At 50.6% G+C, this 23,900-nt stretch overlaps 1 protein-coding gene across 1 annotated transcript in view; it reads left to right on the forward strand.

The window, feature by feature from the left end:
- The window catches only part of RASGRF1 (Ras protein specific guanine nucleotide releasing factor 1), a gene marked incomplete at both ends in the record, with an annotated part of 105,331 nt that overhangs the window by 72,864 nt on the left and 8,567 nt on the right, over positions 1–23,900 (forward strand). The window contains 10 exons of the mRNA XM_081292754.1: positions 766–1,136; positions 3,240–3,365; positions 4,938–5,108; positions 6,054–6,160; positions 6,627–6,739; positions 8,809–8,869; positions 11,205–11,308; positions 12,734–12,818; positions 17,257–17,454; positions 21,698–21,777. Of these exons, the coding sequence (XP_081148880.1) occupies positions 766–1,136; positions 3,240–3,365; positions 4,938–5,108; positions 6,054–6,160; positions 6,627–6,739; positions 8,809–8,869; positions 11,205–11,308; positions 12,734–12,818; positions 17,257–17,454; positions 21,698–21,777 (1,416 nt within the window). The remainder of the gene's footprint in view (positions 1–765; positions 1,137–3,239; positions 3,366–4,937; positions 5,109–6,053; positions 6,161–6,626; positions 6,740–8,808; positions 8,870–11,204; positions 11,309–12,733; positions 12,819–17,256; positions 17,455–21,697; positions 21,778–23,900) is intronic.

Below are 23,900 nucleotides of genomic sequence, written 5' to 3' on the forward strand. Positions count from 1 at the left end.
GAGGGAGGGAAGGAGGAAGGAAGAAAAGAATGAAACACAGGTTACAGCTGCTCTGCTTAGACCTTATCCTGAGAGGCCACCTTTCCTATCTATATCACTGTAGCTCAGCTCTTCCCCTGGGTTGGCTGGGTCCTGAAAGGCCAGGACACTCCCTGGGGCCCCTAGAAGTCTGTAGCTGAGTGGGAACTTGAATCCAGGTCTCTGGTCTCAGGAATGCTGGGTGGCTCCCCAACTTCCCACCCATCCCCCAATCCAGATTCACATGTGAGACCCCTTGCCATGGTGGGGACACTGGGTTTAGAGTTGGAGGCCTCAGGGAGTCATTTCCTGTCTCTGAGCCTCAGCTTTCTCATGCCTGAAGCACCCATCAGGGCCACTGTAAGGATATGGTCAGAGTGTGCAGGTAAGGCCCTGGGTGGGATGGAGGGAAGTTTTGCAGAAACCAGCAGGTCAACAACCATGAGCATCTCAGGTCAGATACTGCTGCTAATCCAAGGGAGGCAGAGGAGCGAGCAGCAGGTACACCCAACCCGGCCATGAACCCCCACATCCACCATGTGAACCATCACATCCATAGACACTCGGCAACAAGCCCTTAAATCACACAGTCCATACTCAGAGGATCAGCTCCAGGTCTCAGAGATCCTGAGAGCAAGAGAGCCCCTGCTGTCAGCCACCTCCTGAGCCCGGCTGGAGATGGGGAGCAAGACCGATGACCAGGTCAAATGACCACTGACTACCATGTCCTTCCCTGTCCTCCTGCAGGTCCCTGGAGCTCCTGTTTGCCAGTGGCCAGAACAACAAGCTCCTGTATGGGGAACCTCCCAAGTCCCCACGTGCCACCCGCAAGTTCTCCTCCCCACCACCCCTGACCATCAGCACTTCGTCACCCAGCCGCCGGCGGAAGCTCTCCCTGAACATCCCCATCATCACGGGCGGCAAGGCCCTGGACCTGGCTGCACTCAGCTGCAGCTCCAATGGCTACACCAGCATGTACTCGGCCATGTCACCCTTCAGCAAGGCCACGCTAGACACCAACAAGCTCTATGTGTCCAGCAGCTTCGCCAACAAGATTCCAGATGAGGGTGATACAACCCCTGAGAAGCCTGAAGACCCCTCAGCTCTCAGCAAGCAGAGTGAGTGGTGTGTGGGTGCAGCAGCGTTGGCTTTGGGGCACACAGGAGTGGAGCGGCGTGGAGGGCCCATCCAGCAGGGGGGTGGTGCAGGGTGTGGGCAGTGCAGGTAGGTAGCACATGTGGGGGCCCAGCCTGCCAGGGAGTGGCCAGAGTTCACAGGGCCTCAGCCCACTTGAGGTGTCAGCTCCCATCACCCTGCCTGACAGCAGCATCCCGCACCCCAGGTTCATCCATGTCTGCAGTAGACGCGTCCGGGCCAGGCCTCCTTCAGGGCCCAGGAGAGAAAAGGTCATCAGAACTAGCTCCTGCCCACTGGGATTCACAGTCTGGCTGCAGAACCAGACCAGACACTGAAAGGTGGACACGCGTGACGTGTTGTGTTAGAGAGCTGCTCAGGGGCACTGGGGACGGGGTGGAGACAGCATCAGGGAAGCAGAGAAGACTCCGTGGAGGACCTACTAGATCTAGATCTTCACCAGGAGGAAGGCAGAACCTTCTAGACAAAGAGGATGGAATGTGAAAGACTGAGGCACTTGGAAAGGCATTGTGTGTTCAGGGAACAGCTTGAAGCTTGCACACCTGGCACACCCAGAACACTGCATGTGGGGGCAGTGGCCAGAGAGGATGCGAAGGCAGGCCAGTGCCTCCCTATTCTAGAGCTTCTCCTGACCATTCTAGAAGGATCAGGTTTGATTCTGTTGTAGATCAGACGATCAGGCCACATCCTGAGGAGCCATTCAACACAGACTTGATGAACATGTGATCGCCCAGCAACACATACACACACACACACACACACACACACACACACACACACACGCATGCACGCACGCATATGCGCACCCAACCCTGGACTGGCCAGAAGCACTAGGCTTTGAGAAGGATGATCTCTCTCCTTCGAGTTGAGAAGAAGGAAGGCAAAGGTTACCCCCAGCAGAGGGCAAAACTGGTGAGGGGTAATACATTTCTTGTGGCACATACTACAAATGGGTGATGTGCGTGACTCTCACAGCTGAAAGTTGGTAAGTAAGGTAAGAGCCTACTACAGAGCCCCAAATGCCATCTCATGGTGCAGCATACAGGATCCTCAGAGGGACAGCAGCAGGAGCACTGTCCTCTTTCTGTGTTAGGGATCAAACCCAGGGTCTCATGCATGCTGTCTCGGCAAGCCCACCAGGCTTCTTCTCAGCTAGTGATCCAGGGGCTCTCAAACCTAATTGTGTGCCTTTGTGCCTATGCACACCCAGGCGCGCGCGCGCGCGCGCGCGTGTGTGTGTGTGTGTGTGTGTGTGTGTGTATTCTTTTCTAAAGAGAATAACTGTGTGTTTTGTTGAGTTCTCAAAAAGTCCAAGTGTAACTGCACTCACTTTCTAGGAGGGGACACTGAGGCCCAGAGTAGTTAAGAATTTTTGACCAAGAACTCACCATGCCATAGTTAAGTTTTGTTTTGTTTTGTTTGTTGTTGTTTTTAAATTTTTTTTTAGTTTTTTAGGTGGACACAATATCTTTATTTTATTTTTATGTGGTGCTGAGGATCGAACCTAGTGCCTCACACATGCCAGGCGAGCGAGCTACCACTTGAGCCACACCCCCAGCCCCATAATTAAGTTTTAATACAATTCACCTGCTTTTCCAAAGTATATAGACAGTGAGTCTCCCAAGATTGCCCAAACCAGAAGGACAACAAGTTCCTATAAAACAGGACTATCCTGGGCAAATCAGAGCAGATGTTCACCCTAAGATACTAAACCAGAGAGAAAAACCTTGCTACTCAAAGCATGGCCCATGGGCCAGCCACATGGGCATCACCTGGAGCTTGTTAGAACTACAGACTCTCAGGCCTCACAGAGGACCTGAATCAGAAGCCAATGTTCTACCAAGATTCCTGGGTGTATCCATTAAAGTGTGAGAAGCACCACGGAGCAAACTCCATCCTAGAGATTGACAGTGCCCATTGGCACATGAAAGGTTCTGGCAAAGGCTTTGGCAAATAAAGCTGTTAAACTTTCTTCGTCCGGAATAGCCCACACTTACTCTACTTCGATAACAGAATTTTCAAATTGATAGATAAAACTGAGAGAGTATTTCTTTCTTTTCTCCCAGGCTCAGAAGTCTCTGTGAAAGAAGAGTCAGATGTTGATCAAAACCAGAGTGATGATGGTGATACTGAGACATCGCCAACTAAATCTCCAACAACACCAAAATCAGTCAAAAGCAAAAATTCTTCAGGTACAGCTGACCAGCACAAAATTACAAATAGATTCCCAGGTGGGGAGAGGGCAGCAGGTCAAGTTGAAGCAAGTGGGTGTCATCCTTGGGTTTTTTGAGTAACTCTTGAGGGCAGTGACTATTCTGATGTTTCATAACCCCAGGGGGGCTGTGGGTGCTGGAGCATTGGCTGGGTACATCCTGCTCTTCAACTCAGTGAAGTCACCCCTAATTCAGGCGAAACTGCATTTAACCAGCCAACACAGGGGCAGGAAGGCTCCACGTGTCAGGCTCACTCAGGGGAGATCAGAGGCACTTCCTAGGGCCCTGGCTATCAGGACTTGTGACAGGCCCTCTCCTCTTCTCTACAGTCTTGTAGAAAGGCCAGGTTATTCCTGTTTTTCAAATAAGGAAAAAAGTCTCTGAACGGTGGTGATGTTGCTCACCCGACATCTCAGACTCACAATCTTGAAGGGTCACTGAGGAGCCATCCTGGTCTCTGGTTCTCGTAAATCACCTGCCCACACCCAAGAGGGCTCTGAGACACCAGAGGTGGGGAGAGGACAGCCGCTCTTGCCTGGCACTGCCCTCTCCAAGCCCCCACTCCCACATGCAAGGGGCAGCAGGGATCCCAAACTCGATGGCTATCCAAAAACTCCCTGGGCACACTGCAGCTGGGTACAGCTTCTCACATAAACAGACACATCTCATGCAAGGCCAATTCTCAGAAATAAGTCTGAATCTTTAAATCACTTGCTTCCCACAGCTTAAAAACTGCTACTTCGTCCCAAGTATGGATTACTTTATAGACTTACAAGATAAAACTAAAAGTTTCTGGAGTCACTTTCTACTACAATTACTATAAAAATGAATAATAATAATAATTATTATTATTATTATTATTATTATTATCATCATCATCATCATCATCAAGGATGTTCCATGATATTTATATAGCTTTTCACCTATACAAAGTACTTTCATCTAGGTTATCTCCTTTAATCTTAGCATCCACTTTGGAAACAGGTGTTATCCCTATTACCTAGAGGTGATTACTGAGTCTCAGGGAGGTTAAGTAACTTAACCAAGATCACACAGCTAGTGAATAGTTGGGAACAATTTCAACCCAGGTGGGACTCCAGTTGCAATATTCTCCCCATGGCACTGTGCCCATGAGCCCATCAGTATGAACTGTTAGATGTCAAACATTGGACAAACTGTGTCACTTCCCTGGACAATGAAAGGGCAAGAAAACTCATGGTGTTGTCCTCAAGCTGGACTGGGCACAGCTGGGCCTGAAAAGCAATGGGTTTGGGAGCCACAGAGTGATGGAAGAGGTGGGTGGAAGCAATAGGGTGGCAGGGCCTTCCCACCCTGGCACAGCCCTGGGGAGATCAAAGCATGACCCTTCCCAGAGACTTTAACTGGAGAAGAGACCCCACACACACTGCCCTCCACTAGCTGACCAAGCCTGGTCCATGAAGACAGAGCTGCCTGCTCTTGGTGCTAGTCCAGCCTCAGATGCCTAGGGTTCCAGCCACCTGAAGGGCTGACCACCAGGGACGCTGAGGACTGGTTCCCTCCTCTCCACAGAGTTCCCGCTCTTTTCCTACAACAACGGAGTGGTGGTGACCTCCTGTCGCGAACTGGACAATAACCGCAGCGCCCTCTCAGCTGCTTCTGCCTTTGCCATAGCAACCGCAGGAGCCAACGAGGGCACCCCAAACAAGGAGAAGTACCGCAGGATGTCCTTAGCCAGCGCAGGTACGTGGGGCGCTCTGCTCACACATCCCCCCCCCAGGTCAGCCCCTCTGTGGCCTGAAGCCGAGATGTTGGCCACAGTCAGTGTTTCCCATGGGACGCCGTGAGTCCTGCTAACAGCACCCCTTCCAAGAACCCTGCTTCAACTCATGACTCTCACTGGCTGGATGCCACACTTCCCACATCATGATTTTGACTTTAGCCCCCCTTCCTCTTATGGGGATGCTGAAGCAATGCCCCCCACCCTGCCCCACACCAGCTGGGCCTCTGCACACCCCACCCCTGGAGCCATGGCCACTGCACACCCAGGGCACAACCTGATCTTCACTCTTCCTTCCCAGCCTCTCTCCAAGGGTTTAATATCTTAGCCACCTGCCTGGCAAGCCCCAAGGAGGGTGGCCTTATCTCCTGCATCCCAGCACCCACCCAGACACTACCCCCTCCCACACTGCAGACTGTTGCCACCCATCCCATTTTCTTCCTGCAGCATCCACCAGAGCAGGGAGCTCCTTCTTACCCACCCAGCCCACTTGGCAACTGGCAAATTTCCACTCAGCAAAGCCCACAGGAGCCTCTGCCCCCACCTTCCTACCACCCACTTCCTCAGCAGTGGCCCCATAGCACCGGCTGGAGTAGGGACCCCGGAGAGCCCTGGTGTCTGAGTGGACCTGTCAGGGGAGGCCACCAGAAACTTCCAGCAGCCCCTGAAAGATGAAGAGTTCTGGCAGAGGCTGAGGATTCATGGACTGTGTTCTCTAACAACTCTTGGCACCTGTCTTAAGGGTCAGAACCTAGTTGTTGAGTATTTGATGGTCCCTACTATCCCTCTCATCTGGCAGCTATGAGCAGCAGCCCAGATTATCCAGATCTGGGAATTGAATGCAGACTAGAGCGAGCTGTTTCTCATCTTCCTGTATCCTCTCTCTTTTCTGCTACTCATGCTACCAGGGTTTCCCCCTGACCAGAGGAACAGGGACAAGGAGTTTGTGATCCGCAGAGCGGCCACCAATCGAGTCCTGAATGTGCTCCGCCACTGGGTCTCCAAGCACTCTCAGGTGAGTGGGAGTCCTCCTGGGCGGTGCAGGAGACCTGCAGGGATGGCTCCAGGAGCCAGCTGCTCCCAGGGTGACTGCTGGCTGAATGAGCTGATGGCCAGCGGGGCAGCAGGAGGGAGGAAGCCCAAGTGCCATGCTAATATTACCAGAGGACCCACACAGTCCCCTAGGAGGGAATCAGGGACTTTCAAGAATACAAGGAGCCTCTGTCTGTCCACTTCCATCCTCCCAGAGGAACAAGTAGGCTTCTGCGTCCCTGGCCTGGGGTCCATAGCCTTGCCCCAGTGCCCTATACCTATAGAATCCCACAGCCCCACTTGACCCTGCCACGAAGTCAACGGAAAGGTAATGATGTAAGGCAGCCCCTGGCAGAACAGAAGCTGTGATTCTCCTGCTAGCCTGGGCCCAGCCCACTGCAGGACAGCTTGAAAACTGTTACCAAGCCACCCGTCCCCTCTTCCTGAAGGACTTTGAGACCAACGACGAGCTCAAATGCAAGGTGATTGGCTTCCTGGAGGAGGTCATGCATGACCCAGAGCTCCTGACTCAGGAGCGGAAGGCTGCAGCCAACATCATCAGGTAAGGACAGCCACCAGCTCAGGACGCCTGCTGGGACAGGGACCCTCACCTCTGCCCTCATACAGGCTGCCCAGAAGCCAGGGAGGTGAGGAGGGTCCTTCTCAGGCAAAAGGATGGCCCCAGGAAGGTATGTCAGGATAGAAATGAGCCCCAGGTCACCTGAGAGCCATGCAGCCCCCCTTCAGCATCCCAACTTGGGAGTGGGTGGTCCATGTGTCCATCCCTCCCTTTTCCCTCTTCCCCACCAGACCTTGATCTCCTTGAGGCAAGAACCATGCCCACTTCTCCAAGTGTGTCCATGGCTAACACCTGTGTGGCCTGTGCCATCCAGTGTGGTAAACACCAGCTACATGTGGCTATTTAAACCTCAGTTAATTAAAGTTGAATAAAATTAAAATTCATTTCCACAGTCATATTGCTTCACACACAGCTAGTGACCCCAGTCTGGACCCAGCAGATACAGCACACGCCCCTCATTGTAGAGAGTGCCGTTGAACAGTACTGGTAAGACCCAGGGAACGTTTGTGGAATTGACCGCAGTTAAATTATTGTCCCCAATCCTGTGCTTGTTCCTGCTTCCCAGGCAGCCTCCCCTGGTGCAAGCCAGGGCCCAGGCAGCCCCCTCATCAGAGCTGGCTGAGCCAGTGACTTGCAAATGACCAGGCAAGTTTCTTCTCTGAACTTCATTTTTCTCCTCTGTTAAGTGGGTGAAGGATACCTGCTTGGAGGGCTGGGGTGGAGCTGGAGTGCGATCGAGAGTGGCAGTTCCGAAGGTTGCTCAGGGGATGTCAGGCACAGCCCCCCTCCCTCCCCACCTACTGCTCTCACTGCTCTGACTTTGTTGTCCTCTCTCAGCCCAGCCAAGCCCAGCCCAGCCCAGGTGACAGCTCAGACCTCTCCTCCTGACATTACCAAACCTTCCCCTTGCCTAACCTGAGGCCCCAGCTTCCAGCCAGTCACTCCTGAAGGTTCACAGTCCTTGAATGTCCTTAGGCTTCCCTCATCTTCAGTACCTACCTCCCTGCCCATGCCCATGCGCACACACATGCACACCTGCACGTAGTCAGCTCCAGGCCTTCGAAGTCTCCCTCACAGTCCTCCCTAGGAAGTATGCTGTGCCCCTGATCACACTGACCAAAGCCGTCTGAGACCTGGCTCTGAACACTTTCGTCTCAGGGTACAGTGGCAGGCTTGGGGTGGAGCAGCCCTGGGTGAACAGCCAGCCTTCAGTGCTCTGACCACGGGTCCTCAGGTGAAACAGTTCTCAGAGCAGTTGTTTCTGGTACACACATGCTGGTGCCTGCTGTGAGGGCTGACACCCAGGCAGAGTGCCACTCCCTCCAGCCTGGCCCTGAAGACCCCCAGCTGCTCCCACATACATACACCCCAGGCCTGGCTCCTAGCCTGTCCCCAGCCTCTATCCCTCTGGCCCACCATTGCTTTCACAGAATGTAGCTCCGAGTCCTGTCACAAGGCACTTTGACCTGACTTTGAGGGCCCCCCTCACTTCCCACCACCACCTGGTGCCCACTCTGCTCAGCTCAGTCATCTACCTCTGTCCTCACTTCCCCCCAGTACAGTCCCCCTCTGGCCCCTGGACGACCATGCTGCTACCTCCCATCCTGTGCACCGCTCTCTGGTCAAGACCAGACTAGAGGAGCACCCCATCTGGAAGGCCCCCTGTACTCCTCCTACCTGCTCTGGTCCTTCAGGCCTAGAGCTCCTTTCCCTCGTGCCTCATCTCCTTCCATGTGCATGAAGGAACACTGCTGTATACTGGCCAGAGCCACAGGAATGAATCAGACACAGCCTGACCTCAAGGGCCCCCTGCCCAGGTCTCTCAGTGGCCAGTATGCAGCAGTACACAGGGAGCCCCATGAGGAGACCTCACCCAGCCAGGAGGGTCAGGACCATCAGGAAGAGGCCAGTGAAGAAGAAAAGGGAAAGGGACTCCTGGAAAAGGGCATGAACAGGAAGAAAGCCTCGAGGCAGCTGCAGGGCATTCTGTCTGGCTGGGGTGGGGCTGCCTGGGAGGAGAACTGGGGGCTCAGCTGCCTTCTCCTCCCCAGGACTCTGACCCAGGAGGACCCAGGTGACAACCAGATCACACTGGAGGAGATCACACAGATGGTGAGCAGGGTCAACCTCCCCTCACTCACCAAGGCAGCCCCCTTTTGGTCCTCCCTGCCCCTGACCACCCAACCAGGCATGGCCACCCATGTATCCATTTCCTGTGGCTGATGTAACAACAAGCCACAAACTGGGTGACTTAGAACCCTGGTTCCTGTACCTCTGATCCTCTCCTGTCTCACAATCCTCCTCCTGATCCCTAGAACTGACTGTTCCCACCATGGGGATCACCCATGGAGCAGCAGCACCCTGCCCATACCCTGCCCATACTCTGTCCTGGGGCAGCACTGCAGGGCTGGTGCCCCACCCCCATCCACATGTGCCCTTCAGGCAAGGAAGTTGGTTCCCCCAGACCCCACTTCTTCCAGACTGACCCTCTGAGGTCAGAATGCTGGGTCAACCCTCCCCAGCGCCTACCAATGGAGCAGACGCAATGGCTCCTTGAGAGGCAGGCTGGAACATTTGCCCCTCAAGAGAGTGAGAGCCCTTGTTCCTTCGTGAATAGCCTGAGGCTCTTTCAGAACTGAGCCTTCAAACATCCCAGAACCTGGCTGGGGCAGATTCAGATTCAGACTTCCAGAGAGGAGAGAGGCTTCACCCCAGGAGGTTCCTCACAAGCCTGATGAAATGTGGCCCAGGCCCTTGGCTCTGACCTCTGCTTCCAGGGTCACCCTTCTTCTTAGGCCACACCTGAAGGAAGCAGAAGGCCACCTGCCCCCTTTTGACCAGTATACCTTCTCCTGACTCAAAGCCTGGTGCAGGCCTCTGTGCTGCTCAGTACCATGGGCATACCCCAGCCTGACCTCCTGGACTCACCCCAGTGGGGCCTCCTGGATTCACCCTTGGACTTGACTATACAACCATCCTTGGCCCAGCCACCAGTGTTGTTCTCTCTGGAGTGAATATGGCTGAACTTTCTGCCTGTATTAATGCATTCACCTGCTTCAGAGACTGAAGGTCCCCTCCCTGTGAACACACAGGGGAAAGACCGCATGCAGTGTTCTTGCCCTGCAACAGGGCAACACAGAGCCCTTGTTGCCTTCATTCCCTCAGCCTTCCTGAGAACTCTCATCCCCGAAGACATGGGGTTCCCCACACCTGTGTTCCTGCAGCTGGGCTCTGTTCCGTTCCCTGGTGACTCTGGCAGGAAGCATCCATGGCACCCCCCCACTCCCACCCCCTGCCCAACATGCACACACAGGCTGTTTTCCTGCACCATTCCTGCTCCATCCACATGGTGGGCACCCTGCACCTGAAGTCAGGGTCTGTGTGTTCAGGTCTGTGTATCTCCATTGTCTAACCCCGGCCTGGCGATGCAGACCTCAATGTTTGGAGAAGAAATGGGAGTAATGGAGGGAGGAAGACACTGAGTCCAGGAGGAATGGCTTGTTCCCTGGGTGTGGGTGGACCCCGCTTCCCTTGAAATCAGTGCAGATGGTCTAGGGTGCTCAGCCCAGCCCACTGGAACTTCTAGGCAGAGAAAGTAGAAGTCATGAGTGGTTTGTGGCAGGTCCTCCTGTGAGCCCACATGCCCATTTGGACTTACCCCTCTATGTCTATATGGCCCATTTGGCCCCGAGGGTGTAGGGATGCAGAGGATCCTTGTTCCACACTCATCCCTCTGTGAACACCAGCTGCTCCTAAGACCAACGCGATTATCCCTTCCCTCTCCTCCTCCACCTCCCTCCAGCCCTCTCCAGATCCAGCAAACTGTGAGCCATTCTTGCTGGAGGTCGGCAGCCCCCTGCCCGCCACTGTGTCTCCCCCTTCTCTCATCCCTGCCATGGGCTCCACTATTCCTGGCTGATGTTTCCCTGAGAACTTGCCCTAGTCAATGGGCCCAGACTGTGGGCCCCCTTAAAGGTGATGTCCCAGGTGCCAGGGCCATGGTAGTCCAAGACCTAGGCCAGACGGCTGTCTCCTGGGCACAGGATAAGAACACTGTCCCAGGTGATAATCATACCTGGGAATGCACACTGACTAATGACTTTCAAAAGGAAATTGTATTGGGGTGGTCTGGAGCCCAGACAGCACCTGCAGGGAGTCACCAACACATCCTGGAATCAGATGACCTGAGCTCATCAAGCCTCCATTGTCCCAGTGGGATGGTGGTGGCTCCCTGGCAGAGTGACAACTGCACAGAATGATCCTGAAGCACAGGGCACACACACAAGGTGCATCAAGTGCTGGGGCTCTGCTCCCCTTCCCCTATTCTCCCCTTGTCATACCCCATCCATTTCCCCTGCCACCAGAACTGAACACAGCCCCTCAGTGAGGTGGCCAGAAAGCCTGGAAGTGTCCCTCTTGGTCCTAACTCAAGACCTTGCTCCCTTAGGCAGAAGGTGTGAAGGCTGAGCCCTTTGAAAATCACTCGGCCCTGGAGATCGCAGAACAGCTGACCCTGTTGGACCACCTCGTCTTCAAGAAGATTCCTTATGAGTAAGTGGGCACGGGCATTAGTTCCTCCCTCTCTTGCTCCTCAGGCATCTCCTCAGCACATCCCTGAGACAGAGGAAGCAGGTTCCCAGAGCTACACAGACCCTCCATGTCCCAGAATAAAGATGCACGGATTCCCTTCCTTCCCCTAAGTTTTTTGTCTACATGCACACGTACACAGGCTTTTCCAGAAGCAGCGCTCAGAACCCCTAAAGGTCTGGAAAAAGCTGTGTTCATGTGTGTATGTGTGTGTGCACATAGACATGTGAGAAAATATGCACACAGGCATGTGTGTGGGCACACAGGTGTTCACATGCAAGCTCCAGGCACAGACTTTGGGGACAGCTCCAAACTTTGACTAAACCCCAAGGCCTACCAGCTCTGGTCTGTAGTCATCACCTGCAGTGTTCACTGTAATCATACTGCTTAGGTAATTTTGCATCCCTCTTTCTTTAACAAGTGTACAGAATTCCCTAGCAGCATTATAAAGTCACAGGGTGGTTTTCACTTTTCACTTTTATATTTAAAACTGAACTTAAAACCAAACATCCTTGTAACGAAATATTTCTCTGAACTTCTGACAGTTGTTCCAGAATAATTTCCCCAAATTGGAATCTCCAGATCAGAAGCTACACGTCATGCAGGGCTTTCAGTCTCTGCTTTCCAGAAAGGGGGCCTGGCACCCTCACAGCCCTCACCCCACAGAGTACAGCCTCACCTAAATGAGGACACTGGCATTTTGAAAACTTGCCACATCCCCGGATGTAGAAATAGTCATCATTCCTGATGTGCTCCCTCCAGGAGGAGAAGCAGGATGTGTTTTCACACCCAGCCTGTCTCCTCCCAGCCCTGCTGCCCTTGAGATTCTGCCAGGTGCATCTCCTCACCATTCCATCAAATCAGGAGCCTGAGTAGCCTGTGGCTTTCCTTGAGGTCCTCTGTGCTGCTGGGTTGGCTTGAAGGCAACCTTGTCCTTCTATCGGGTCCTTTTTTCTGGCCTCAATTGCCCCTATTCCACAGACAAATCCCTGCATAGTCAGTAAAATGTGAGTTCTCCCTACAGCGAGCAAGACTCCTGACAAGACTTAATGTGCCCCCCCTCACAGCTGAAGATGATCCTCCCAAGCCTTGTCTTATTTCAGCCTCACAGTGACCCTGTGAGGAAACTGCGCTGGTTATTCCCATTTTACAATTGGGAGAACTAGACCCCGAGGCATAAAGGGCTTGCCTGAAGCCACACAACCAACACAAAGCAGAGCTAGACTCCAGTCCAGGGTTCCTTCCTCTCCAGAGCTCTGAGGAAGGTAGATCTCCCATAAATGGCAACCTCAAAAAACAAAGAGGGCTGGGGGTGGAGCTCAGGGGTAGAGTGCCTAGTACTCAATCCCCAGCACCTCACCGCCCTGGGTTTCCCTTTCCTTCCTGCAGGGAGTTCTTCGGACAGGGCTGGATGAAGCTGGAGAAGAACGAAAGGACGCCTTACATCATGAAAACCACCAAGCACTTCAATGATGTGCGTATGGGCGGCAACATCTTTCTCTGCCCAGAGTTTCTTCAGCAGGACCCTCAAAGGGTTGAGTGGAGGGCAGGCTGTACACTGGCAGGAGCCAGGCCACCTGGGTCCTCTCTGGTGTCCCCACCCCCAGCCATATAACCTTGGGCTGGTGACTTATTCAGTCTCAGTTTCTCCACCTAATAAATGGGCTGACCACTGAAAGGTCACATGACAATTAACAGGGACAATCAGAGAAAGACACTCAACCCAGCCTTGGTTCCCAGGGAGCCCTCCCTCAAACCTATGATTACTGAGAGGAGTCACCTGAGAGCAGATGTGGTGATGAGCCTGATGGAAAGGAAGGGAGGAAAGGGTTGTGCTTCTGCTGTGCTGCTTACCTTTTAACCTCAACTCAGTATCAGAAACAAGGACTGTTAGGCTGGGGAATGGCAGACACCCTCCCTCTAATGCATACACATATTACCCAGCACCCTCGGAACTTCCTGAAATGTTGACTAGGAGCTTAAAGTACCCTGGAAGTGACAAAGTGATGTTCTTACCACCCTCTTGACTTTCATGACGGGTAACTGGACCCCACAGGATCACATTAAGGAGACCAGAGACCCAGAACCAATAAGGGGCAAGGCTGGGTTGAAGCCAAGGGCTTGTGAGTGTCCCTAGGCAAGATCAGGATGGCCTGGTATCTGACTCCGCCAGTCTCTGTCTCCTACTTTATCCCCTATTCCCACCCCCTATGCTTTCTTGGGGATGAACTGTAGAGATACCAAAACAGCAAAGCAGCCCCTTGTACATAGCACAAAGGACCTGGGTTAACTCTGATTAGGACACTAAGATCAGACGGGAGCATCCCATACACCCAGCTCCTAGAAACCCATCTCAGAAAAACATGAGAGCAGCAGAGATCAGAGGCCAAACAGGTCTCAGTCTGCTAAGGCAAGAGCCTCTTCTGCATGGAATGTTGGCAAAGTTCCCTGTAGTAGTTGCCCCTGGTTGAGTTCCTGCCTGGTGACTAGCAGGGCACTTTACATGCATAATAATCTCATTTAAAGCTCACACCAAGCCTAAGGGATGGGGGCTGTTCTCACATTTGAGATACTGAGAAGCTGAGGCTCTAGCAGAGTGTGTGGCCGTGCATACCTCCCGTGCCTGCACTGTGGAAGATGGCCCATGTGAGAAAATCTCTCTCCCAGCAACTTCTCCATATTTGCTCAAGGTCTGCCCCCTGGATCCTTGGGACCCATCCACACCCAACCTCGTGATAGCTCTGAGAGCAATTTGCACTCAGCATCTTCATTCCTCTGAGTTTAATCATCAACATAAGAGCCTTTGATGGGTGGAGGTGGGAGCACATGATTCCACTTATCCTGACCACCTGCCAGGGCCCCACAAATTAACCTCAGCAGGGGATGGGCCCCCAGGCAAACACAGCCCATCCTGGGTGGGTCCTTGGCAGCCAGGAGGAACAGAAAAGACCCACTATTATAGCAGAGGGGAGGAGCCATCTGGAGCCTTCCAGTCCTGGGCACCAGGTGGTTTTCTGTCCTGAACAGAGAGCAGAATGGCTACCCCTGTGTCTCCCAGGACAGAGAGCAATGGAGACCAGACAAAGCTTTAGGAAACAGGCTGCCAGAGGCCTAGGTCTGACCATGCCTTACACACACGTGCACAGTGCCAGGCAGCCCGACACTGTCCTCTCCCTTGTGCTGTCCCACTGTGTGCCCAGGACTGTTTAGGACAAGACAAGAACACAAACTGATCATTCACTTTTTACTGTGTGGCAGGTGCTATGCTATAAGGGTTTCATAGACATCATCTCACTTAATTCACTATTCTCATTTTATAGTGGGAGAAACTGAGACTCAAGGAAGTTAAATTGCATCGCCCACATTACACAGCAGGAAAGTCCCCTCTGAACCCAGGGACAGCCTCCAGAGGCTGCCTCGGCACTCCTTGGCACTTGGCCATCTGTGTTTAAATCATTCTGTATCCTGAGACACAGAATGTATGTCTCGATGACGGTGGCTTTCTTAATGTCCCCCAGGAACAGTCCTCTTTGCTATTTTCCAGCCCTTCTGCCTTCCATGTCTTCGCCCTTCTGACTGGTACTAGCTAAGATCTCCAGCATGAGGGCTAGACCTGGGGGAGACAAGCAAGGTGGCCAGGGTGCAAAACGTAAGAAGCCATTCACACTCCTGGCAGTTGCACACTGGGACCTCAGGTGCCTCATCCTAGTCCCCACCCTTTCCAGGACAATGTGGATTGGAAACAGTGACAACGTGTCTTGTTCTTAGTGTTAAGGGAATGCTTCTGCTATTTCCCCATGTAGATGGAGTTTGCTCCTCTATCAAGGTTTTTTTTAAATCCTTTCTACTCCTGTGTGCTAGAGGTTTTTCCCATGATGAATATTGACTCTGTGTGTGTGTGTGAGACTGTGTGTTACTGACGATTTAACCCAGGGCCTCACGCTTTGAGCTACCTCCCTATGTTTTATTTAGTTTGAGACAGAGTCTTGCCCATGCTGGACTTCTTGAACTTTTGATCCTCCTGCCTCAGCCTCCTGAGTAGCTGAGACTGCAGGCATGCACCAGTATGCCTAGCTGGATATTGACTTTTATCAAGTATTTTCCCTCTTGCTATTGAAATGGTCATATGGTTTTTCTCTTTAGTCTATTGATATGGTAAATGACAGTTACACTCTTTTTTCTAATAATCAAAGATCTTTGCATTCCAGGGACAAACCCAATGTGATTGTGGTGTATAAACCGATATGTCATTTCCTTTCTTGTGTTGTCCATCTCTGGTATTAGTATCGAGGTAATGCTGGCATCATAGTATAAATTAGCAGGTATTCTCTTTCTCTTTCTTCTTAAAAAAAAATTAGTATAGCTGAGCCCAGTGGCACATACATGTAATTCCCAACAACAGGAGGCTGGAGCAAGAGGATCTCAAGTTCAAGACCAGCCTCAGCCACTGACACCCTGTTTCAAAATAAAAAATAAAAAGTTCTGGGGATGAAACTCAGTGGTAAAGAACCCCTGTGTTCAATATCCAATACCAAAACATACAAAATAACTAGTATAACTTTTATGTAAAACTGTTTTCAAGTTCAGTGCTTTCTTGATGGAAAGACATTTTAACTATTACTTCAATTTATTAGGAGATACAATACATGCACTATTTTATGTTATCATTCCCTCCTGATTCTCTTGAGTAGTTTTACATGCTTAAGTAGTTCTACAGTACCTTTTTTAGAAATCTTTTTTTTTTAATTTTAATATTTATTTATTTTTTAGTTCTCGGCAGACACAACATCTTTATTTGTATGTGGTGCTGAGAATTGAACCCGGGCCACACGCATGCCAGGCAAGCGCGCTACTGCTTGAGCCACATCCCCAGCCCTCCTTTTTTAGAAATCTTTAGAAATTGTTTTAGGTGTGTGGATGTAGCTCAGTAGTAGAGAGCTCACCTAGCATGTGCAAAGCCCTGCATTTAATCTCTAGCATGTCAAAAAGAAAAAAAAAAGATGGAAGAAATTGTTTTTTTATAAGATTTGGTAGTAAAACCCCATAACTATTATTCACCTGCAAATATTCTTTTATCACCTTTTTAAAAATTAAGTCTTTTTTTACTTTTATTTTAAAATAATTATATTCATAGGAAGTTGCAAAGAAATTGCAAAGAGGTTGGTACTTCATGCTGCACCAACTCCTTGCAATTCTAGTTCCCTGCTGTCTGGCCCCAGTTTCCCACATTCCTAGCTACTCAAAATACAACCCACACTTGAATTATTTGTGGAATGTGATTATTGGCTGGGTTGAGGTCTCTTCTACTGTGTATGTGAGATGAGCAAAGCCTCAGACTGTATGTCTAACCAAGCAGGACATATGGAGGGAGATTCCCTCAGAGCTTGGCCTTTTGTAACTATTGATTGTTCCAGATAAACTTTAGAATCTAGAACTTTGTCAAGCTCTAGAGGAAACTCCCACTGGGTTTTAATTGATTACATTAAAACTCATGTATTAATTTTGAGAAAAATTGTATGTTTACATTCCCATTTGGGAACGTGATCTCTTTCTCCATTTTTCAAGACTTTTATACCCTTTGGTGTGTGTCTTTTCCCTCCCATGTAAAATCTTACATGATTCTAAATTATTTAAGTTCCTAGGTAACTACAAATCCCCATTGTTATTTTGAAGATAATCTGTTTTCATAGTATTTTCAAATTAGTTATTGCCAACTTAAAGAAAACTTCTCATTTTTGTATATTGAGTTCTTAACCAGTCATCCCAATGAACTCTATTCTTGTTCTTGAAGTTTCCAATTCATTCTTTTGCCATTTTCAAAAGGCAGTCGTATCTGCAAATAATGATGTTTTGTCATCTTTATAATAATTATTCCTCTTATTTTTTTCCTGTCTCATTGCATTGGCTTAAAGATCAGTAACTTGATCGCTTCAGAAATCATCCGCAATGAGGACATCAATGCAAGGGTGAGCGCCATCGAGAAGTGGGTAGCTGTGGCTGACATATGTCGCTGCTTACACAACTACAACGCTGTGCTGGAGATCACCTCCTCCATGAACCGGAGTGCAATCTTCCGGCTCAAAAAGACATGGCTCAAAGTCTCTAAGCAGGTGCAGGCAAGAGGCTGGCACTGTTGCCACGTGGGGCTGGGCTGGGGTTGGGGCAGGAAGACCAGAGGGCTGGCCATTGGGCATCCAGAGAAGGGTGAAGGACTGGGATGTTTTACTCACAGGCAAAACAGAGTCACATCCCCTATGTCAACCAGGACCAGATATGGGGCCCACAAATGTGGGAGTGGGCCCTGTGAGATGTAATTCTCACGTCAGTAATTAATACCCCAAAGTGGGAAGTAGTGATTATTGGCCTCAACACTCTTTTTCTTGGATTGGAACAAAAGTGGTGTCTTCATGGATATCTCAGCCCAGATCTTCAGTGCAGCTGAGATGATAAATGATCCCTTGTCGAAACTCTGATTTCACCAGCCCTCTGGCCACCAAAATTACTTGGTCCCTGTTACTCATGGGATAATTCATCATCTTTAATATGAGTTTGGTCTTTGTTCATTCAGAACATGATTCTGAAAAACTATAAGGTGAATTCCTTCTCAGGAATAAAAGGGTCATGACTGGGTAGCTTTCCTTAAAGGAGGTCATAATGAGGCACTTGGATCACTTACCTGGTATACATGGTGGATGTCCCAACCCCAGCCTATGTGTCCACAGGAGGCTGGAAAAGCAGCCTAACCACTATGGATAGGGGAAGCCTCTAAAGGCACTGATACCTTGGCAACAGTGTCTCTGGTCCTTCAAATGGGTGGGCATGCAGGACCCAGTGTCTCCAAGGGGCCTGTCTCATCTGCACACTCTGAATTTGCATACTGTGTCCCCTTCACTGTTCTTTATCACCTGCCCCTCACTACCCTCTTCATGCCAATGGCAGGTCATGATCCTACCTACCAATCCTGAAGCAGATCCAGAAATCCTTCCTACTTAGATAAGCTGCCAAATCAGGAAAGTCCTGGGACATCTCTGGTGCCCTGACCCAGCCTTTCAGTCACTGTAGGCCCTGATTGCAGCAGGGCTGCAGAGAGTGCAGGGACAAGCCCTTGCATCCCGTGGAGGTTGGTGTGCTTGCTTCTTGGCCCACAAAGATGCCAAGATCAGGATAAGAACCATGAAAGATGCCATTGTTGTTAGTGGGCTCAGGAAAGAACAGAGGCAGGGGACACAGGAGCTCCAGGCTACAGGGACATCCAGCCACACATGGCACATGCTGTCATAAACTGGTGAAGTCAGGATTGAGCTCTGCAGAGCCACCAAGTCATCTGGGCTGATTTGGCCTACCAGGGTTCAGGCAGCAGGGTCTAGGGGTCTCATCCAGATCAATATCTTTCTTTTCCTATCCTGTACTATCAGGATGACATCATCATTCCAGAGGTTCCCCAGACCAGGCTTCATTTTCCCACCCCATGGGGATCTTCCTGGAACCTACTCTACATCTCTTGGCCTCTCATTCTACAGTATCACCCTCCTCAAGGAGTTGGGAGGGATCCACCTTGGCCATCCTGAATCTACCATTCACTCCCAAGAGTGAAAATCAGGAGAAGTTAGTGTGGTCAGTGTATCAGCGTGGCCTGCAGTCTAGGATGTCATTCAGGAACTGGTCCAAAAACCAAAGATGCCTCTGGCAGTATTTCCAGGCCTCCACCCTCTACAGCAGCTTCTCCCAGCCCTCAGTTGTGCACAGTAGTTGTGTATCTGCACAATGCCTGGCTACAAGGGCTTCTGGGAGTCCCTGGCCACGGCCTGATCAGCACCAGCCAGGGGCAATTCATTGTATGACTACAGGTATCCGAGGGACACCTGTAACCCATCAAAATGGCCACATTTCTTAGAGACCTGAAACAGTCTAAGCAGCTCATTTTTATCAGTTTCTTAAATCTGCTGGCCCAAAGCAGAAAAGCATTTTGTGAAGTCCAGTGCAGTCCTGAACAAGAAACAAGCAATCAAATGTACTTTGGAACTTTTCATTTCTCCTCTCTTCTTTCAACCTCTCTCACCTCCCCTTTGCCAACAATTATGCTTCTTCAGGAAAGGATCTGATGAGTGATAGGATGGCAGGAGAGGATGGCACTGATGAGTGACATGGTTTCGTTTGCTGCCCCAGGATGGTTGTATATATGGGGACAAAAGCCTCTTTTTGGTTAACAACACATTTTGGCCTCTTTGGGAGGAAACATTCTTGGCCTCTAGAGTCTTCCATTTGTTGAACAGGAAGGGGTGGGAATTTGGAGGCCATATAGCCATCTTTCTTCCTGACACTGCCTCCAAGGCAGAGTCTTTGCTTGATCCCTGGTTTCACTGGCATAAGTCAAGCCCACTGGCATCCATATTCCAGCAGAAATGCCCAGGATTGAGGGCCTGGTACCCCAGAGAACATCAAAGGATGGCAACCTTCAGCCCAACCAGATGATACTTGAGCTGCTTGAGAGTGAAACACGCTTTTTTTTTTTAGTTGTTGATGGACCTTTATTTTATTCATGTATTTATATATGGTACAAACCCAGTGCCTCACACATATGAGGCACGCGCTCTACTGAGCCACAACCCCAGCCCTGAAACATACTTTTTGAGTAGCACTTGGGAAAATTCTGTGGCCTCCCAGCCCATGTGGCTCCTTCCTGGATAGAAGGCGACAGCTTAAAAGGAGCAGACACAACAGAGTTCACAGGTATATGAAAGGGATCAAAATGTGCTCAGCTCAGAGACATCGTTGGCCCCAGATGTTTTCAGAAAAACCATAGCTCAGAACAGCCACTGTACCTTTTCATGGCCTCAAAGCTCAGTGGCACTTCACCCAGAAGTATGTGGCCACCAAGACCTTCTGATCTAGCTTCTCTGTGTCTCCCAAAACTCTACAATATCTGAACTAGCACTGCTCTTAGGGAACACTTGGATCACCCCTCTCATTTCCTAGGTGAAAAACTGAGGCCCATCAAAATGCGTGGAGTGGTGATTTACCCATGGGCATGTCAAGGGTGGGTGACAGAGTCCAGGGAGGCCCCAGGTCTTCTGATGTTCGGTTCCCACATCTGACCTCAAGTCATCTCAGGTCATTCCTCTGAAGGTGGGTGGACAAGAAGAGGAAGGAGGGTGCAGCTCTGGGAAGGGATCAAGGCAGGAAGGAAGCAGAGGCCCTGGGCAGAGGCTGGCCTGCATAGATAGGCTTTGCCAGGCATCTGAGAGCAGACTCTCAAGGAATGCAGAATCACCTGACTTGGTATGGGTGGTGCCATCCTGGTGCATGTCTCTGTCACCAGATCCAGAATACATTTGTGTTTTGATCAGAGTCAGTGCACACCAGGCACTAATATTTCTTCTCCTTGTTGATGAGGCACTAAACCAAATGGGGTGTTCTGCCCTTTTTTTCCCTCAAAGGGTGTACATTGATTCCATCTTCCATCAGCATGGATACTTAGTTTGTCATTCATGGGCTTATTTCTCAGATTAAATCTGACCCAGCACATCTATGGCCGTGACCTCTTCCAGGCTGATGAGTGCGTCTGGTGACCCATGGCCATTCTCCAGCATAGTTTCTCAGCCACATTCTGGATTTTTGAGGACCAGAGCTAGAAAGGAAGTCACAAATCATTTCACTCTTTTATAAATGATGGAGCTGAGAACCCCAGAAGTGAAGGGACTTCCCTCAGACCACATCTGAAAAGGAATGCAAGCCAGACCTGACACAACACTGGTCTCTTCAGGCAAACTCCAGCCACTGGAACTCGGCTCCAGCTGATGGGTGGGCTGGGCCTGGGATGATCATATGGCAACCCTTCAACCTGGGGTTTCTTCTTCTCCACCCAGGCCTTGTCTTCTTTGATGATCAATTCATCTGCCATCTTTTGTCTTGAGTCTTAAATTTGGAAGTGTTTCTGGCACATCAGAGTGAAGATGTGAGAAGATGGTCACATCCTTTGGATAGAGTTCATGTGAAGTATGATAATAGAAAATCAGCCATTTTCTGCTCAGAACACAGGCTTTTTGGAGTCACCCACCAAATCCTTCTCACTACCTGGTTTAGGATCCAGCAGTGTTTCTGAAGACCGAAGCACATTCAGGCTTCCACACCCACTTCTGTACTCTGAGAAATGTGTGTGAGGACCAACACACATAGTGAGGGCCCAGGCCTGACTCCTAAGGAGGTGGGGGCAAGATTGCCAGACACAAAAAGTTCCCAAATCCAAAGCAAATATGGCTCTGGCACCCTGGAGGACAGCATGCTGGAGTGTGGGCCAGAGCCATGGGCCTTGATGTGTGCTGTGTGTTAGTAAATGCTTCTAATTCCTTCTAGACAAAAGCTTTGATTGATAAGCTCCAAAAGCTTGTGTCATCAGAGGGCAGATTTAAGAATCTCAGAGAAGCTCTGAAAAAGTAAGTTATGTGTCATTTTGTCACTTTTCTGTTTAAAGTTGTAGAACTGCATTGCAGAGACATCCACATGCCACACCAGCCAGAGCAGGAAGTCTGTTTGTCTGTCTTTCCCTCTGTCTTCCCACAAAACCCCTAAGATTCCCAGACCCCAAAGAAGGGTCAGCTTTGTCCTCTACCAGAGAAAGTCCAGGGTTTGGTAGCATTTCCTAGGAGAAGCAGAGGAGGGACACTGGAATCCCCAGAAGCATGGTGGCGGTGCTGATGACAATAGGGGTGCTCGATTCCTTGATTCTCAATGCACTTTTTTTTTCTTTTTCTTTTTTTTTTTTAAGAGAGAGAAAGAATTTTTTAATATTTATTTTTCAGTTTTTCAGCGGACACAACATCTTTGTTTGTATGTGGTGCTGAGGATCGAACCCAGGCCGCACGCATGCCAGGCGAGCGCGCTACCACTTGAGCCACATCCTCAGCCCCACTTTTTTTTTTTCTTTTAAGAATTCGGACCTCAGAGTATGTCTTCAAGTCAATGTGTTTAATGTGGTTGTCTTTTCTTTTTTCTTGAAAATGAGTCATCAAAACAAGAGTGCAGATTACAGATAGTGGCGTCTCAGAATCAAAGAAATACATTTTTACCAAAAATCACACCTGTTTGCAAAGAGCCTTCTCTACCCCTCAACACTGCCTGTGAGGCAGCTTTCTCCACCCCGCACTCTTGTCACTCTGACCAGGATGGTTCGGTTGTAGGGGCTGTGTTATACACTATGGGATCCTTAGCAGCATTCCTGGCTTCTACCCATGAGATGCTAAAACCCCCCTCCAGAAATGTCTCCAGACATTGCTGAAATTGCCCCTCCTGAGAACTACTACCCTAAGGCAGCTCCTCCCATCCTGTTTTTCCAGACAAAAGCTGAGGAGCTAGTGGCTTATGCCAAGGACACTAGCACTAGAGCCCAGATTCGGCCCAGGCAGGCCTCCAAGGCCAGTGCTCTGAGGTTTCCCTTGAACTGTGTCCCATGAGGACTGGGCAGCCTCTTCCAGGGAAGCAGTGGCTCCGCCCACTGAGCACTGTGGCCACGCCCTCATGAAATGTGGGCTTTGCATGTGCCGCTGCCACTGGATGCTTCCTTCAGACTTCCCCAGGGCTCTACCCTCTTTTCATTGTTGACTGTTCTTTTCCCTCCTTGCCTGGCTGGCTACTCACTGGAACTTTGAGAGGCCCTGGGAGACTCCTTGCCTGGCTGGCTACTCACTGGAACTTTGAGAGGCCCTGGGAGACCTGGAGTGCTGGTTCCCTATAGAGTCAGGAATCCTCTCCTCCCTTCTGTGAGGGATCTCATGACCCCTGCCGATAGAGGTCCCACTGGAGGTCCACCCCTGGCACCTGGGACTGGGACAGCCAAAGCCTCCAGCCCTTGACAGTAGCTTTGATGCCTGCCCACTCGTACTCTGCCGGCCTCATCTGCCTCCTGTTCTTTTTTTTTTTTTTTTTTTTTTAATTTATTGTTGGTTGTTCAAAACATTACATAGTTCTTATTATACCATATTTCACAGATTGATTCAAGTGCCTCCTGTTCTTGTTTCCTTCCCGCCTACTCGATCCGTCCTTCGCAAGCTTCCTGTGTCATTGCCTTGACCATCTCCACTTTGTGTCCTCAGACAGATGTTCCACCCATCTGTGCTGTCCGGCCGTCTCTCCTCCGCCCGGGCTCCATGGAGCCCCTGTGGACTGTGCTTGTGGGGAAAGCCCCACCGTGCATTCGGCAACTTGTCCGTCTGCCCCCGGGCGCCGCTCCATCCGCCTCCTTCACATGGCTTCTTCGTCTGCCACAGCCACCGCCACCTCCACTGCCTCCGTGGCCCCCCATTCTGTCTGAGTCCCCATCCTGACTGTCTTCCCTCTTTCAGGTTACCTGTGGGCCTGTGTAAGTGCCTCCCCCAGGCCTCTCGGCTATAGCACAGGGCAGAGGTGGCCTTTGGGCATCCTGGGAGCTAAGACTTTTATGCAAACCAGGTTCTAGCCTTGTAGGGCCAGCGGTGCACAGGAAGGAGGCAAAGAGAGCCTGGGCCAAGCCCGCCCTGTTCCTTTTCTTCTAAGGCTCTAAGGTTTCATGTAGAGCAACACT

The sequence above is a fragment of the Spermophilus citellus genome, assembly GCF_964194105.1.
Source record: "Spermophilus citellus genome assembly, chromosome: 4".
Classification (NCBI taxonomy): Eukaryota; Metazoa; Chordata; class Mammalia; order Rodentia; family Sciuridae; genus Spermophilus; species Spermophilus citellus.